This window comes from Ceratotherium simum, chromosome 26 (genome assembly GCF_057802395.1).
Source record: "Ceratotherium simum simum isolate JZ-2026a chromosome 26, ASM5780239v1, whole genome shotgun sequence".
In the NCBI taxonomy this organism is placed as follows: Eukaryota; Metazoa; Chordata; class Mammalia; order Perissodactyla; family Rhinocerotidae; genus Ceratotherium; species Ceratotherium simum.
The window spans coordinates 19920850-19938728 of record NC_141925.1 but is presented as its reverse complement, the minus strand read 5'-3'; the positions used below and the strand labels follow the sequence as shown (position 1 = coordinate 19938728).

The following is a 17879-nucleotide window of genomic DNA, read 5'->3' as shown; positions in this document are numbered from 1 at the left end:
CCCGGGATCCGAACCCGGGCCACCAGCATCACAGCGCGCGCACTTAACCACCAAGCCACAGGGCCGGCCCTGTAAGGCCTTTAAGTGTTCAACAAGCACTTAAGTTAGCAGAAGAAGCGGGATGCTAGCACCCGCCTACCACTCCTTAGCCCTGGCGTTTCTCCTAAACCTAGCTCACCAGGGCGCCCGGAACAGCGGCAGTCACTATGGTAACAGCCACCTACTTCCGGAAGAAGTACGGCGCGCGGCGAGGGTCACTCCCAGCCGTGTACGTCAGCGAGTTGACAGAGGGGTCGTGGAGGGGCCAGTTACCCGGGCTGTGGGTTCCGGCGTCAGCGTCCCGAGCCAGTCTGGGTGCTCTTGCAGGGCCGCCCGCATCGGCAGCCTCGTTGCCGCCCGAAGACAGCCGTTAAGGCCTGGAGGCCAGGGCTGAGGCGGTGCGGCCATGGACTTCTCCAAGTTCCTGGCCGAAGACTTCGACGTGAAGGAGTGGATCAACGCGGCCTTCAGGGCTGGCCCCAAGGAGGCGGCGGCCGGGAAGGCGGACGGCCACGCGGCCACGCTGGTGATGAAGCTGCAGCTGTTCATCCAAGAGGTGAACCACGCCGTGGAGGGTGAGCGGCGCCGTCCGCGCGGCGGGGAGCCCCCCAGACTGGGCCTGGGGCGCCCGGGGGGTCACCTAGTGGGCAGTAAATGTCGCGCGTCCCGTGACGCAGAGCGAGCCGCGGGCCGATTCTCCTCAGCCCCTCTGGGGACGTCGAGGAGAAGCGCTCAGCCGCTGCTCGGCTGTCTTGAACGCTCGCTGATTTGGGATCTTGGTTTTCCACCTCTGGCGGTGCCATCAAGTTTCCTTTTAAAACTTTTAAAAGAGTGAATATTAAGACTATTAAATAATAGTCAACTGATCCATACATTTGGCAAAAGCTTGTTGAAGGTGTATGGGAATGACACAAATCTGGGAAACATTGTTTTAGTGGATCTTCATGTCAGCGAGGAAGATGGGCTGGCCTGAAGGGAAACTTGCACCATCTTTTAAGGACAGTTAATTATAAAAAATAATACACACCAGCAACCATTTCATTAACTCCTCGACTTGATTTTTGTTCATTGTGTGTTTATTCAGTACATTCTGCACGCCGGTCTCTCTGCTAGGCTCTGTGGGATAGACGGGTCAAAGAGATTGTCCACTGGAAGCTTATGGCCAAGTAAATTGAACTTTGTTTTATAGAGATGTCCAGTGTTTAAGAAAAGGCGGGTGGGAGGGGCACTTTATTTCACTGTAGTTTCTTTATTGTACTTTGCATCTTTTACTAATTATTGAGCATCTGCTATGCATGTGTCAAGAAATGGGCACTGGGGATAAAAAGATTACCTTTCTGGAGCTTGCTGCCTTGTGGGGAAGATATATAAACAGTTAAATTACAATGAGGGGTGGCTTTACTGAGAGTAGAACCAGGAGCTGTGAGAGCTGGGCTGGAGGAAGGGTGCACTTACCTCTTGTCTGGGGAATCATAAAAGGCTTTCCCTGTGTTAAGCCTTGAAGGAAGACTTCATAGGGCAATGACGGGGAGAATATTAATAATAATATAAAAGCAAATATTTGTGTCCTTGGTATGTGTCAGGCCCTGTTTTAAGTGCTTTATATGTGTTAACTAAGTAGTCCTCAACCAAGGGTGGTAATGCTGCCTCTCCCTGCCCCCCAGAATATTTGGAAGTGCGTGGGAATTTTTTTAGTTGTTGCAGTGAATGTCACAATGATGGACGTTTAGTGGAAGGACCCAGCGATGCTTAATGTCCTGCAATACTTGGCACAGCTGCACAATGAAGAAATGTCCTGGCCCAAATGTTAATAGTGCCCCATTTTTGGCGTGATTGTCTAATTTAAACCTGACAATCCTTAGAGGTAGGCACAGTTATTATTCCCACTTTATAGTTGTAGACTCTGCGGCTGAGAGAAGTAACTTGCCCAGGATCGTGTTGCTAATAAACGGGGAGCCTGGATTTGAACCACGCAATTGATTTCAGAGCCCAGGCTCTTATCCATTATACTTTATTATATTAAAGTGTTAATATAGTATTAAAGGGGAGGGTACAACACATGCAGAGGTATGTGGATATAAAAAGGCCTAGCCAGCCCAGAGAAGGGTGAGTTCAAACAGACCTTCATCAATAACGTCAATAAATATTAATCATTGGTGTTATTACTATTGGCAGATCACGCTTTCATGGGGGGAAACTTCTGCTGGAGATAATGCGGAAAAGTACATTGGGATCAAACTGTGAAAGGCCTTTTTGGCCATCCTAAGGACTTTGGATTTCATCCCATAGGCAGTGAGAAGCCTTCGGAGGTTTAAAGCGTTATTTTTATGGAAGATGAGACAAGGGCCCAAGTCTGCCGTGAAGAGGAGTTATTGCAGAGGTTCAGGTGGGAGATGGTGAGGGCCGCAAACTGGAGGACTGATTTGTTCCTTCAGTCAGTCAGCAAATATTTATTGGGCACAAACTGTTCTCCAGGGTCCAGAGAGACAATGTTGAACAAGACCCAGTCTTAGGTTAGAGAGTCGGCAGTGGCCAGATCATGCAGGGTTTCAATGTCACATTAAAGAGTTTGGATTTGATTTAAATCAAGTGTAATAGGAAGGCACTGGAGGATTTTTAAGCAGGGGAGTGACATGGTTCGCTGTGTCCCCATTCAGGAGGCTGTTACTGTAGTTCAGAAGAGAGATGATAGCGGCTTCAACCTGGGTTATGGCAGTGGCGTTGGTGAGAAATGGGTAGATTTAAGGTATATTTAGGAGGAAGAAAGGGGAGAACTTGCTGATGGATTGGAATGAGGAATGAGAGGGGGAGAAAATCAAGAATGATGGCAGATTCTTGACCTGAACAGCTGTGGATGGAGGTGCCAAAGATATAGTAATGTTGAGAGCATTTGTAGTGAACATCCATATACCCACCACCTAGATTCTACAATTAACAGTTTCTTGCTTTATCACAAATCTATCCATTTATCCATCCCTCCATCTTATTTTTTGATGTATTTCAAAATAAGTTGCAGGCATCAGCACACTTCTCCCCCAAACATTTCAGTTAGAACCCTAAATATTATATAGTTCAATACTTGTTTGTAGCTCTTTTTTACTAGATATAATTTACATAAGGTGACATGCGTGGATCTTATCTGATAAGTTTGATGAGTTTTGACAAATGTATACAGCTAGTATAACTCAAACCTCCATCAAGATACAGAATGTCACCATCAACCAAGAAAGGGCCCCTTGCCCCTTCGCAGTGAAATCTGGTCCTTACTCCCCCAGAGGCAACCACTGCAAGTGGTAGTTTTAAAATGGATACAAGAGTGGACTAAATTTGGGGGGGGCTGTAGAGAGAGAAAAGGAGGTACACAGGGAACCAGCCAGGCCTGAAGAGTGACTCTGAGGTTTCGCAGGCGGGAGACCAGGCTGGGGCCAGAACAGTGCTGGTAAAAGTCAGTGAAGTCTGTGCATTGAAGAAATCTGTGTGTGTTCTGCCTTTGTGTTCTTACTCTGAGAACCTTACCTGGAGTCAGTGCTGGAAACAGAATGTTATTTTATGGCAGAGCTGGATGAACAGGTTCCTGAAGTGCATCTTCAAGATGTTAAGGTTCCATTCAGCACACTGGTGGAGCAGAAGACTCTGGGCTTCTTTGCTTGATTCCCCAGTGACTTGCCCTTTAAAGCATTAAAGGGTTATGCTGTTAGCCCTACCAGTTCCAGATGGCACATCATGGTCTGCAAAGATTTTCAAATTTTATTCTACATTGGGAAGTCTGTTAAATGCAGATTCCTTGATCACACTTGATCTCCTACCAGACTTACTAAATAAGAATCTCTGGAAGGTGGTCTAGGGATCTGCATGTTAACTGTACTCCAGCTGGTGCTGGTGGTCCGTGGACTACATTTTGAAAAGACCATGGAAAGCAGATGTTGGGTCCAGACACACGTTAAGACTTGATTTCAACTCTGTGAAATCTTGAGCAAGTCACTTAACTTCTCTGAGCCTTAGTTTTCTTATCTGTAAGAGGTGGCTGCTAATGATTGCCATGAACATTAAGTGATATAATGTGTGTATTGCACGTGGCGCATAGCTGGCATTCATCTGTCAGATTCCTTCATTCTCTTTCCTTGGAAAGGGAGTTCAGTTTAACTCAGTGGTGGAAAACAGTTGATGTTGGGTCAGTTTGATGGTTCATTCCGTGTTAAGTCACAGGACCCTTGCCATCAGTCTGGGGTGAACATGGTCCTGGCAGAGGCCACCTCCCCACTCCCCTCCCCTCCCACCCTCCATTTTCCACAGGCTCGGAAAACTGTGTGGTTAGTAGTGCTTTAGGGAAAATTTCCTTCCCGTCATCTGATTTATTCATATTATTCCTTGGTAACTGGTCTGATTTTCACATTTGGTGCATATTGCTTTTCTTGGGTTCTTGCTACAGAAACAAGTCACCAGGCCCTTCAGAACATGCCCAAAGTGCTCCGTGATGTCGAAGCCCTTAAACAGGAGGCGTCTTTCCTGAAAGAACAAATGATTCTTGTCAAGGAGGACATTAAAAAATTTGAAGAGGACACGTCTCAGTCGATGCAGGTATTTTGGCCCCCGTCCTAAATGTCAATTCTTGTTTCTGGAAGGTGTTCACTCTCATAGTGGGAGGCCAGCCTTAACTCAGAATCCTACCAAGCACTCAAATGATGCTTTTGCTAAGTTCTCTCAGCTTATTCATCTCTCTCCAGCGCTCACTGAACAAATGTAGCCCTGTGATTGGTGTTGTAAGAGGTACAGAGGCTCTCTAAAGACAGGAACATGCCCTAATACTTATGTTTCATGTCACTGGTGGAGGTAGAGACAATGGAACTGCCACTTCCTTCGTTTTCACTGCTTATTTTTCTTTTAGGTGTTGGTAGAAATCGACCAGGTCAAGTCCAGAATGCAGCTTGCCGCAGAATCTCTTCAAGAAGCAGACAAGTGGAGCACGTTGAGTGCTGATATTGAGGAGACATTTAAGACTCAAGTAGGTTCTTGTTTAAGGGATGTTGTGAAATCTTAACCAGGAATTTCAACAGGAACTTAAGTTTTGGAGAAACAAATGAGTGAGCTATTCCACTCAAAATCATAAGGGATAGTAAATAGGCACATATGGAAACATTCAGACACGGGGTGGGGAAGAGCTGAAACAGCTTTGAGGATTTCCACCCTCTTTAGTTTGTACCCTCTGCTTGACTGAAGCCTTTTAGTCACGGAGAGTGAGTTCAGGAGAAGCCTCAATAAAAAAGGCGGAGAGAACGGATTAGACGAGAGCGTGGAAGATAGGCAGAGGGGCCTGACACACAGTGGGGCCTTGGCAAGTTACTTAACCCCTCCTGGGCTGCGAAGTGGGGAAAATAGATATGCCTTTGGTACCTGGTTAAAAGGATGAGTGAGATGATGTCTTATGAAAAACTCTTTTTCAATTGTAAAGCAAAATGAATTATTTATCATCTCTTTTGCTGTTTTTAAAAACTTTTAAAACTTTTTTGCAAAGTTATAAATGCACGTGGTAAAAAATTTAGTAAACAGAAATAAGCGGTGGAAAATAAGTCTTTCTCGTAATCCTGACCCTCCTGATCCCCTAAATTCCCCTCTACATACCAACCCTGTTATCGCCTTTATGCCTGTCCTTCCAGATGTACACACACATATATGTTCCTTGCCCTTGTTTTCCACAAATGGTGGTGCATTGTAAACACTGCTTTGCACTTTGTTCTTTCACCATCTATTATTCTATATCAATTATCATTATCCTTAAGTAGAATAGAGCCATACTCCTTCCCATTCCATTTCAGAGCCCCTCAGGGCGCTTGACAAGTTTAATTGATCCAGGCTTCCTAGATGAAAGTTGTAAATCTTATTCTTAGCACATGTGTATGAGAGAGAATGGATTTAAATACGGTCTCTGATTTTAACAGGAGTAAACTGCTCATGTTAATTAGCTGAAAGTTATAAATCTTGATTTTCTCTTCCCAACTATCCTAATATTCAGAACTAACTGCCCACAAGACCACATGCATCTGGTGGACTCCTTCTAGGCACTGCAAACACTGAGTTCATTATTTCTGTCCAAAGCCATTCCCCATTTGCTCTTTCTCTTGGCCTCCCTGTCTTGGTTAATGGCATCGTTTTCCATGTGGTATCTAAGCTAGAAACATCAACAGTCCTTAACTGCTCCCTCCTCCCCGTCTCTCCCATCTTTCTCTTCAGTTCTCTGTTCTTTTTATCCTTCTGCCACCACCTAGTCATGCTTTGCAATCCTTTTACTCCTGGAGGAGCGCAACAGCCATCCATTGGTCTTCTTGCTGCCAAGTCCCTCCCACACTCCACTTTATCTTCCACATGCGTCCAGGGGATCTTCTAAAGAGTAGATTGGCACATGGCCTTCCCTGTCCCTCGCCCTCCCATTTTAAGCTTGAACGATTCACTATTTTCTACCAGATAAATTCTAAGCCGGCTCACAAGGCCTGTGTTTCACAACAGCGTTGCGTGTGGCCTGCCTTTCCAGCTTTTTCTCTGGCCGCTCTCTCCATGTGATTTCCACTTTGTCACTGCTCCAGACTGTTAACACACCATCCTCTTTCATGCCTTAGTTCCCTGCCTGAACTGTCCTTCCTCTTATTTTCGTTACAGTACAGTACACTCGTCCCTCAGGTCCAGCTAAAGTGTCACCTCCTTTCATAGTTCTCCCTGCTGGCTCCTTGCCTCTCACAGGCAAAATTCATTGCTCCCTCACCTATGTCCCTATAACACTTGAGCCATACTTCTCAAATTGTATCGTAATCTTTCTATCCCAATACATTGTAAACTCCAGGGCTGCAGTGTGACCTTCCTCATCTTTGTGTCTCAGACATCTAATACAGTGTCTGACACATCGCAGGCACCTGTTGAATGCTGAAATGAAATACAATTAGTTATTACACTCTTAATTCTCTTTTTTTTTTTTTGTGAGGAGATCAGCCCTGTGCTAACATCTGCCAATCCTCCTCTTTTTGCTGAGGATGACTGGCCCAGGGCTAACATCCATGCCCATTTTCCTGCACTTTATATTGGATGCTGCCACAGCATGGCTTGCCAAGTAGTGCGTCGGTGCACGCCCGGGATCCGAACCGTCAAACTCTGGGCCGCTGCAGCAGAGCATGCGCACGTAACCGCTTGCGCCACCGGGCTGGACCCTCTTAATTCTTTTTTAAAAATAGCATTTATTTTTCTAATTATAAACATAATTTATGTGTGTCTTAGAAGATTTGGAAAATTCAGAAAAATACAAGGAAGAAAGCAAAATGATCCTCATTCCTATTCCCTAGTAATATGTTTTTTATGTCTAGTAGGTATTTTTCTATGTATTTGTACTTATGTATGTATGCATATATTACAGATATGTATGCATTTACATATTCTAATGTCTATATGCTTTTTTGTCTTGTTTATTTCACTTAATGGTAAGTTGTAAGTATTTTTCTGTGTAATTAATACTTTTCAAAAATATAATTTTTAGTGGCTGCACGATATTCCACATGCCATTATGAGTGATCCGTAATTTATATTTTATTTGTTATTATGGAAGATTTAGCTTGCTTTCATGTTTTTGTTATTACAACACTGAAATCACATTAATTAATTATAATACATTAATATCTCTGTGTCCCTCTGATTATTTCCTTAGGACAAATTTCTAGAAGAGGAAATACCAGGTCAAAAAATGTGAATATTCTTAAAGCTCCTGATGCATATTGCTAAATTGCCTTCCAGAAAGACAGTATAAATTTATGGTACCAGAGGGCCGGCCCCGTGGCTTAGTGGTTAAGTGCGCGCGCTCCGCTACTGGCGGCCTGGGTTCGGATCCCGGGCGCGCAACGATGCACCGCTTCTCGGGCCATGCTGAGGCCGCGTCCCACATACAGCAACTGGAAGGATGTGCAACTATGATGTACAACTATCTACTGGGGCTTTGGGGAAAAAAATAAATAAATAAAGTGTACGCTCCACTGATTTAAAAAAAAAAAAATTTATGGTACAAGATAGACTTGTTCTTTGCACCCTCACCAACAATAGCTATATTATTTTTCAAAAGTTTTTCCAATTTGTTAGGAGGAAAAGGGCACTTCCTTGTTTTAATTTGCATTTATTTGAATACTAATAATATTGAACATAATATATCTATGGGCCATCTTCTTATCTTATGAATTGCTTGTTCATGTATTTTGTCCATTCTTTTTTTTTGTGTGTGTGTGAGGAAGATCAGCCCTGAGCTAACATCCATGCCAATCCTCCTCTTTTTGCTGAGGAAGACTGGCTCTCAGCTAACATCTATTGCCAATCCTCCTCCTTTTTTTTTTTTCCCCCAAAGCCCCAGTAGATAGTTGTATGTGATAGTTACACATCCTTCTAGTTGCTGTATGTGGGACGCGGCCTCAGCATGGCCGGAGAAGCGGTGCGTCGGGGTGTGCCCGGGATCGGAACCCGGGCCGCCAGTAGTGGAGCGCGTGCACTTAACCGCTAAGCCACAGGGCTGGCCCTTGTCCATTCTTAATTGAAGTAGCAGGGGTCTTTTAAAATAAATATCCTCTATTCTGGTCTTTTTTAGGACATAGCTGTGATTTCTGCTAAGCTAACAGGTATGCAGAACAGCTTAATGATGCTTGTCGATACACCAGACTACTCAGAGAAATGTGTGCACTTGGAGGCTCTGAAGAACAGGCTGGAGGCCTTGGCCAGCCCCCAGATTGTAGCTGCCTTCACCTCACAGTCTGTAGGTGAGTGCTGGCTGTTTCTCATCTCCGTGTCAACCTTTTTCCAAAGATAAGGCTTTCTGAGTTTTCAGTCTTTAGAATGTCTTAATGTTAATTAAATTATGTAGATTGGGAGTAAATCTGTAACTTTATAGTGGTTGCCTTTTTTTCAGCATTTTATATGAAATTTTTCAACATATAGAAAAGTTGAAATAATCGTGCAATGAACCCACTATCTAGTGCCTAGTGTTAGCATTTTGCCACCTTTGCTTTATCACATATCCACCCATCTGTCTATCTCTATCCATCCATCTTATTTTTTGGATGCATTTCAGAGTAAGTTGCAGACATCAGTCAACTTCACTCCTAAACACTTTACATTCATATCCGTAACTAGAGTTCAGTGTTGGTTTATGATTTTTTCTTTTTGTGAGGTAAAATTTACATTTCGAGAAATGTACAAATCTTAAGTGTACCATTTGATGAGTTTTGAGCCTTGTCAAGAACATTAGGTTGCTATGTTATTTTTCAGTGGTTTTCCAACAAATATGTTTATCTAACTCTCCCTCTTCCTTTCATCCACAAGACCATTGGTTAAACAGGAAGCAGCAGCAATAAAGTTCTTTTCTTACCTTCACAGCTGTTTATAGTGGACAGAATATAGTCTGTGTCCACTGCTCCTGCTTCCTGACTCCTGCTTATATATCATGCAGGCCCTTCTACTCTGGGTTTATGTTCTCCTGAATCTGTTCTGTTGAAGGGCTCCAACAACGCTGTCATCACCAGACTCGAAGGCCTGATATCAGTTTATACTGTTCTGTTTTTCATTGTCAACAACAGCTCACGATGTTTTCGCTCCCTCGTGTCTGAGAATGCTTTCCTCCTTTGGCTCTTGAAATGCAACAGCAGTTTTGTTTATATGGTGTAAATTTCCAGTGATGAAATTAAATCGTAAGAAGTTCTAATATCTTTTTTTTTTCGCTTTGGCACTTTTGCTGCATTACTTTTATTTTTTCACTTTTTATTTTTTTCAATTATTTTATTGAGGTAATAATGGTTTATAACATTGTGTAATTTCAGTTGTACATTATTAGTTATCAGTTTCTGTATAGACTGCATTGTACTTACCACCAATAGTCTAATTTTTATCCATCATGATATATATGTGCCCCTTTATACCTTTACCCACCCCCCACCCCCTTCCCCTCTGGTAACCACTAATCTGTTCTCTTTATCGATTGTGTTTTTTTCATCTTCCACGTGTGAGTGAAATTATATGGTGTTTGTCTTTCTCTGTCTGGCTTATTTCGCTTAACATCATACCCTTAAGGTCCATCCATTTTGCAAACAGGGAGAAGTTCTTACAGCTTAAGAGTTCTATTTGATGTTTTAATTTGTTTTAGGATGGGTGGGTATGCTGAGACCAGGCTTTAATAGTTATTTTTTGGGAAATGTATAGCTAGATAATTATATATATGACTATGCAGACATGTACACATGTAAACTCTTATCATATGTATAAACATTTTAAAATTTCAGTATACTGAGTATGACCATATAATTTATTATTGAACTAGGACAATTTTGAGAGGAAAAGAGAGTGCTTTTACTAATGAAGCTGGAATAACAGGTGTAAACCAAGACTGTCCTGGGCCAGCTGGGCCACCCCTGTACCCATGTAGTATACAACCCTTGGAGAATGACCCTCTGGATAGTTGAGTTTTCAGCGTGGGTGAGAGCAGCTTAACTTCCTCATGCCAAACAGTAACACTGTTCTCCCTCCAAAGATGATTTCTCCCCACTCCAGTTCTCTCCACAGTCAAAGCCTGCAAAGTTTTGGACTCCCTTGCCCTGGTGGTGAAGCCACATCAAAATGGGCCTTGCTGGAACTCAGCCCTGGAGAGCTGTATACCTCTGCTCCCAGCAGAATCATCTGTACTGTAATCCCTGTGCTGTTCACTAACTCCAGAGGCAGAAACAAATCTCAGTTGGCACTTGATATTATCATGTTAGGTAATTTAAAAAAAATAAATATTATTGTCAAATTTTATTAAATGCCCTTCAGCATCTATCAAGATTGAATGTATTATTTCCTCTGACCTACTAATATGGCAAATCATATTAATAGCGTTCCTAATGTTATATTATTCTTGCAGTTCAAGAACAAATCCTACTTGTTCACGGGGTGTGTGTGTGTGTGTGTGTGTGTGTGTATGTTAATGTACTACTGGATACTTGCTGATATTTTATTTAGAATTTTTTCATTGAGATCCTGTAAGTGAATATCTTTATCAGGTTTTAGTATCATGATTGTGTTGGCTTCATAAAAACAACTGGGAAGTTTTCATTCTTTCTTACTCCTCTGTTAGGATTTAAATAGCGTTTTTATCAAATATTGCCGTGGCCCCATCGAGTGCTTGCTGTCTGCGGTTCAACTTGGGTATGAATATTACAACCTCTGCCTTCCTTTTTGTTTGTATTTGCTTTAGTATGTCTTTGCCCATTTTCTTTTTACCTTCAAACTTTCTGAAATGTTTTATTTTAGACTTCTCTACTGGAGATGGCATATAGCTGAACTTTGTTTTTTGATCTAATTCTCATATTTCTTTTTTACTTTTATTTTTATTATTTTTTTTTGTGAAGAAGCTTGGCCTTGAGCTAACATCCATGCCAGTCTTCCTCTTTTTGCTGAGGAAGACTGACCCTGAGCCACCATCCGTGCCCATTCTCCTCCATTTTGTATATGGGACGCCTTCACAGCATGGTCCCCGCCCGGTATCCGAACGTGCCAATCCCAGGATGCCCAAGCAGAGCCCGTGAACTTAACCACTGTACCACCGGGCCAGCCCCCTCGTATTTCTTTTTTAATAAGTGACTTTATCCCATTTAGGTTTTTTTTTTTAACAGAAATTTTCAGATTTTTATGTTTCTATTTGTGTATTTCTGCTTTAATGTTCTGTTTCTTTTGATCTCTGTATTTTGCTATATATGTTTTCTTTATGTTTTTTTCTCACAGATAATTTAAAAGATACATAACTTGATTTTAGTTTTACTAGTGATTTATGACTTCAAATAATAAACTAAACTTCTTTCTCAGTTTATCAACCTCATAAATGAAACAATATCTGACTTCCCTGATTAGTGCATTTACACTCCTCTTCCTGCCTGCCCCCCTTGCCCCCAACACTACATTCTAGAGTATTGCATAGTCCAGAATTTTTATCATGATATACTATCAAATTATTAATTTTTTTACATGTAGCTTTTCTCTCTAAAATTTTAAGCATTATAAAATTTTTATAATTTGTAATTTTTTTTTTTTATAATTTTATTTATTTATTTTTTCCCCCAAAGCCCCAGTAGATAGTTGTATGTCATAGCTGCACATCCTTCTAGTTGCTGTACGTGGGACGTGGCCTCAGCATGGCCGGAGAAGCGGTGCGTCGGTGCGCACCCGGGATCCGAACCCGGGCCGCCAGCAGCGGAGCGCGCGTACTTAACCGCTAAGCCACGGGGCCGGCCCCTAATTTGTAATGTTTTATAACCAATATTTGCTATGCTTATTTATGTTTCATATCATGTTTAAATGGATTTGGTACTCACTTCCAGACTTTTCATCCCACATCTTCCCCATTTGTTAATCCTTTATTTTGAGGCTTTTCTTCGTTAGTAGGATTCTGTTTTCAAGTAGGTTTTTTTTTCCCCTCAGGAAGGGCTTGGGGATTATATGCATATCCTTGGTATTTATATAGTACAGAATGTCTTTCTATTGTTTTTATGTGTAGAAAACAATAACTGCTTTGGAATTCTTGGGTCACACTCTTTGTCCTTCAGAATTCTAGAAACCTTGCATCATTGTTTTATGCCCTGTATGTTCTGCTGATAAGTGTGAGACAGGCCTTGTAGGTGGTTTCTGCCTTTTCCTTGAAAAGTTAAAACAGGGGTTGGAAAACATTTTCTGTTTTCCAACAGGGCCAGATAGTAAATATTTTGGGCTTTGTGGGCCATATGATCTCTCCCAAATACCTGACTCTGCACTTGTAGCCTGAAAGCCCGTATGTAAATGAGTGGGCTTCTCTGTGTTCTAATAAAACTTTATTTACAAAAACAGATGGTAATGTGGCCTGCTGGCTCATAGTGTGCTGACTTCTGGTTTATAAGATTCTTCCTTTTACCTTGTAGTTTAGTTAATTCACTATGTTTTTTTTCAGTTTTGAAAATTTTAATTTTTTTCTGGAACATAATATGAGCCCTTTTTATCTGCCGGTTCATATCTTTCTTTGTTTCTGGAAAATTTCTTTCTTAAAAATTTTTTTCTTATTCCGTTTGTCTTCTTTTCCATCATTGAAAATATCAGCTATCTGTTCATTAGCTCTCCTTTCCCCCGGCTCCATATATGTCATTTTCTCACTGTTCTATTTTGGCTCTTTGCCAACTATCCCCGCACCTCACCATAGTCCCTTTATTTTTCAAAAGTTTGTCTTCCAAAATGACCAATAGCATTTTCTAAAGTATCTGTTCTGTGCTTTGTTCTTCTGATTATTTTTAATTTTTGTGATATCATTATTTGCTTCTATTTTTTTTCCCTTAGCTCTACCAGCCTCCCTTTATATCTCATTGTGATACTTTAGATCTTAGTAAAGAAAACACATACCTTGTGTAATTTCCTTGAGAGTGTGAAGCAGCTGTAGCCTAAAATTTTCTTCTCTTTCTTGGGGTAAATCTTTGAAGTGCTCTCTCTTTTAAAAAAAGTTTTTTAAAATTGTGGTAAAATACACATAACATAAAATTTACCATAACCATTTCTAAGTGTACAGTTCAGTGGCAGTAAATACATTCATATTGTTGTGCAACTGTAACCACCAACCATCTCCAGATCTCTTTTCATCTTCCTCAACTGAGACTCTGTACCCATTATACACTAACTCCCCATTCCTCCCTCCCCCTAGTTCCTGGCAACCACCATTCTATTTTCTGTCTCTATGAATTTGACTACTCTAGGTATCTCATATAAGTGGAGTCATACAGTGTTTGTCATTTTGTGATTGGCTTATTTCACTTGAAACCTTGAAGCATGGTTCATCCATGTTGATGAACCTTGTCAGAATTTCCTTCCTTTTCAAGGCTGAATAATATTCCATTGCATGTATATACTACCTTTTGTTTATCTATTTGTCCATCAATAGTCACTTGAGTTGCTTCCACCTTTTGACTGTTGTGAATAAATATACTATGAATGTAAGTGTACAAATACCTGTTTGAATCCCAGCTTTCGGTTCTTTTGGGTATATACCCAGAAGTGGAATTCTTGGATTGTAAGATAATTCTACTTTTAATTTTTTGAGAAATTATGATTCCCATAGGAGTTGCACCCTTTTACATTCCCACTGGCGATGTACAAGAGTTCCAGTTTCTCCACCTCCTTCCTAACCCGTCATTTTCTGTTTTTTTGATAATAGCTGTCCTAGTGGGTATCTAGTGGTATCTCATTCTGATTTTGATTTGCATTTTCCTAATGATTAATGATGTTGAATGTATTTTCATATCCTTATTGGCCGTTTGTATATCTTTGGAGAAATGTCTATTCAAGTCCTGTGCCCATTTTAAAATTGGGTTACAGTTGTCCCTTGGTATCTGCAGGGGATTGGTTCCAGGAACCCCACGAGTACAAAAATCCATGGATGCTCAGGCCCCTTATATAAAATGGCGTAATACAATGAATACAGTCATCCCTTCCTATCCCCTGTACGGAAGGCTAACTATTTGTTTTTTTGTTATTGAGTTGTAGGAGTTTGTTTTATATTTTGGCTATTAATCCCTGATTGGATATATGATTTGCAATATTTTCTCCTGTTCTCTGGGTTGTCTTTTCACTCTATTTATAGTGTTCTTTGATGCACAAGTTTTTAATTTCGATGTAGTCTAATTTGAATGTTTTTTCTTTTGTTGCCTGTGCTTTTGGTTTCATGCTTAAGACACTATTGCCAAATCCAAAGTCATGAGGCTTTTCCTGTTTTACCTCTTACATTTAGGTCTTTGATCTATTTTTAGTTAATTTTTGTATATGGTGTAAGGTAAAGGTCCAACTTCTTTCATTTGCATGTGGATATCCAGTTTTCTGAGCACCATTTGTTGAAAAGACTGTCTGTTTCCCACTGAATGGTCTTGGCACCCTTGTTGAAAGTCATTTGACCATGTTTGTGAAGGTTTATTCCTGGGCTCAATCTTCTGTTCCATTGTGCTATTTGTCTATCCTTATGCCAGTACCACACTGTTTTGATTATGGTAGCTTTGTAGTGAGTTTTGAAATCATGAAGTATGAGACCACCAATGTTGTCCTTCCTTTTCAAGAATATTTTGGCTATTTAGGGTCCCTTGAAATTCCATATGAATTTTAGGATAGATTTTTCTGTTTCTCCAGAAAACACATTGGGGTTTTGATAGGGATTGCATTGAATCTGTAGATTGCTTTGGCTGGTATTACCATCTTAACAATATTAAATCTTCTAATCCATGAACATAGGATGTCTTTCCATTTATTTGCGTCGTCTTTAATTTTTCAGCAGTGTTTTATTGTTTTCATTGTATAGATCTTTCAGCTCCTTGGTTATGTTTATTCCTACATATTTCATTCTTTTTGATGCTATTGTAAATGGAATTGTTTTCTTAATTTCCTTTTCAGGTGGTTCATTTTTAGTGTATAGAAACACAATTGATTTTTGTGTGTTGGTTTTGTGTTCAGCAACTTTGCTGAATTTGCTTATTAGTTCTAACAGGTTTTTTTGTTGAATCTTTAGAGTTTTCTATATACAAGATCATACCATCTGCAAACAAAGATAATTTTCCTTCTTCCTTTCCTATTTGAATGCTTTTATTTCTTTTTCTTGCCTACTTACTCTGTCTAGGACTTCCAGTACTAAGCTGAATAGAAGTGGCAGAAGTAGGCATCCTTGTCTTGTTGCTGATCTCAGAGGAAAAGTTTGAAATGGTCTTCCACCATTCAGTATTACATTAGCTGGGGGCTTTTCATATATGGCCTTTGTAATGTTGAGGTAGTCTGCTTTTATTCCTAGTTTGTTGAGTGTTTATATCATGAAAGAGTGTTGAATTTTTCAAATGGTTTTCTGCATCAGTTGGGATGATCATGTAGATTTTTTTCCTTCATTCTGTTAATGTGGTGTATTATACTCATTGATTTTCATATGTTGAACCATCCTTGCATCCTAGGAATAAATCCTACTTGGTCATGGTGTATAATCCTTTTTTTTTTTTTTTTTAATAATTTTATTTATTTATTTTTTCCCCCAAAGCCCCAGTAGATAGTTGTATGTCATAGCTGCACATCCTTCTAGTTGCTGTATGTGGGACGCGGCCTCAGCATGGCCGGACAAGCGGTGTGCCGGTGCACGCCCAGGATCCGAACCTGGGCTGCCAGCAGCGGAGTGCCAGCACTTAACCGCTAAGCCACGGGGCCGGCCCTATAATCCTTTTAATGAGCTGTTGAATTTGGTTTACTAGTATTTTGTTGAGGATTTTTGCATCAATATTCATCAGGGATATTGGTCTGTAGGTTTCTTTTCTTGTGGTGTCTTTGTCTGGCTTTGGTATCAAGTTAATGCTGGCCTCATAGAATGAATTAAGTATTCTCTCCTCTTCAGTTTTTTGGAGGAGTTTGAAAAGCATTGGCATTAGTTCTTCTTTAAGTGTTTAGTAAAATTCATCAATGAAGCCATCTGGTGTGCTTTTCTTTGTTGAGTGGTTTTTGGTGACTGATTTATTGTCTAGTTTTAGGTCTATTCAGAGTTCCTGTTTCTTCATGATTCAGTCTTGGAAGGTTGTGTGTTTGCAAAAATTTGTCCATTTCATCTAGTTTATCCATTTTGTTGATGTATAATTGTTCATAGTACTTTCTTATAATCCTTTTTATTTCTGTAACATTGGTAGTAATGTCCCCTCTTTCATTTCTGATTTTATTTATGTGAGTCTTTTCTCTTTTTCTTAGTGAATTTAAATACAGGTTTTTCAGTTTTGTTCATCTTTTCAGAGAACCAACTCTTAGTTCCATTGACTTTTCTCTTTTCTTTCTATATTCTCTATTTTATTTATCTCTGCTCTAATCTTTATTATTTCTTCCCTTCTGCTAGCTTTGGGTTTAGTTTGTTCTGTTTTTTCCTAGTTCTTTAGGAAGTAAAATTTAAATTGTTGATTTGAGATCTTTCTTCTTTTTAATGTAAGCATTTACAGCTGTAAATTAGCTCTTAGCGCTGCTTTTGTGGCATCCCGTAAGTTTTGGTATGCTGCATTTTTGTTTTCATTTGTCTCAAGATATTTTACACTTTCCCTTGTAGTATCTTCTTTGACCCATTGGTTGCTTTCTTTGACCCATTGGTTGCTTAAGAGTGTGTTGTTTAATTTCCACGTTTGTGAATTTTCCAATTTTCTTTCTTCTGTTGATTTCTAGTTTTATTCCATTGTGATCGGAAGATACTATATGATCTATATGATTTCAGTGTTTTAAAATTTATTTAGACTTGTTTTCTGGCCTAAGGTATGGTCTGTCTTGAAGAATATACCATGGACACTTGAGAAAAATGTGTATTCTGCTGTTGTTGGGTGGAGTGTTCTGTCTTTTAGGTCTGATTGGTTTATAGTGGTGTTTCCTCTGCTTCCTTGTTATCTTCTCTCTGGTTGTTCTCAAAGTACTCTCTTGATGCACCTTCTGCCTGTCTGTTCTTTTTCTTTTTCCCCCAATGTGGTACTTTTGCATAGGTCCCATCGTGGAATTTTTTGTTTGTTCACATTTGTATATGGGTGCTTTTTTCTGGGCCTGCTATTTACTGAAAAATAGTGGGCATGGGATCTCCTTGGAGGCTCCTCCTTGTTTCCTGGGCTTTATCGAGAACTTTCGTCTTGCCCTTGATTTCAATGCTCCATTCTCTGTTGTCCTCTTCAGTTGCCTAAAGTGAAGGGATTCGATACTCATCTTCAGCCTTTTCGTTCCATATCTTCCCCATTTGTCGGTTCTCTATTTTGAGTTTCTCCTCATTAGCAGGATTCTAGGACAGGAGCTGGGCTTTTCGAAAGTCACCA

General features: G+C 40.4%; 1 protein-coding gene across 1 annotated transcript in view; it reads left to right on the top strand.

Annotated features, from left to right (window-relative positions):
* The first annotated feature begins 267 nt into the window (after positions 1–267).
* The window catches only part of COG7 (component of oligomeric golgi complex 7), a 78997-nt gene continuing 61385 nt past the window's right edge, over positions 268–17879 (top strand). The window contains exons 1-4 of the mRNA XM_004442701.2: positions 268–614; positions 4469–4617; positions 4925–5041; positions 8645–8813. Coding sequence (XP_004442758.2) covers positions 446–614; positions 4469–4617; positions 4925–5041; positions 8645–8813 — 604 coding nt within the window. The 5' untranslated portion in view covers positions 268–445. The remainder of the gene's footprint in view (positions 615–4468; positions 4618–4924; positions 5042–8644; positions 8814–17879) is intronic.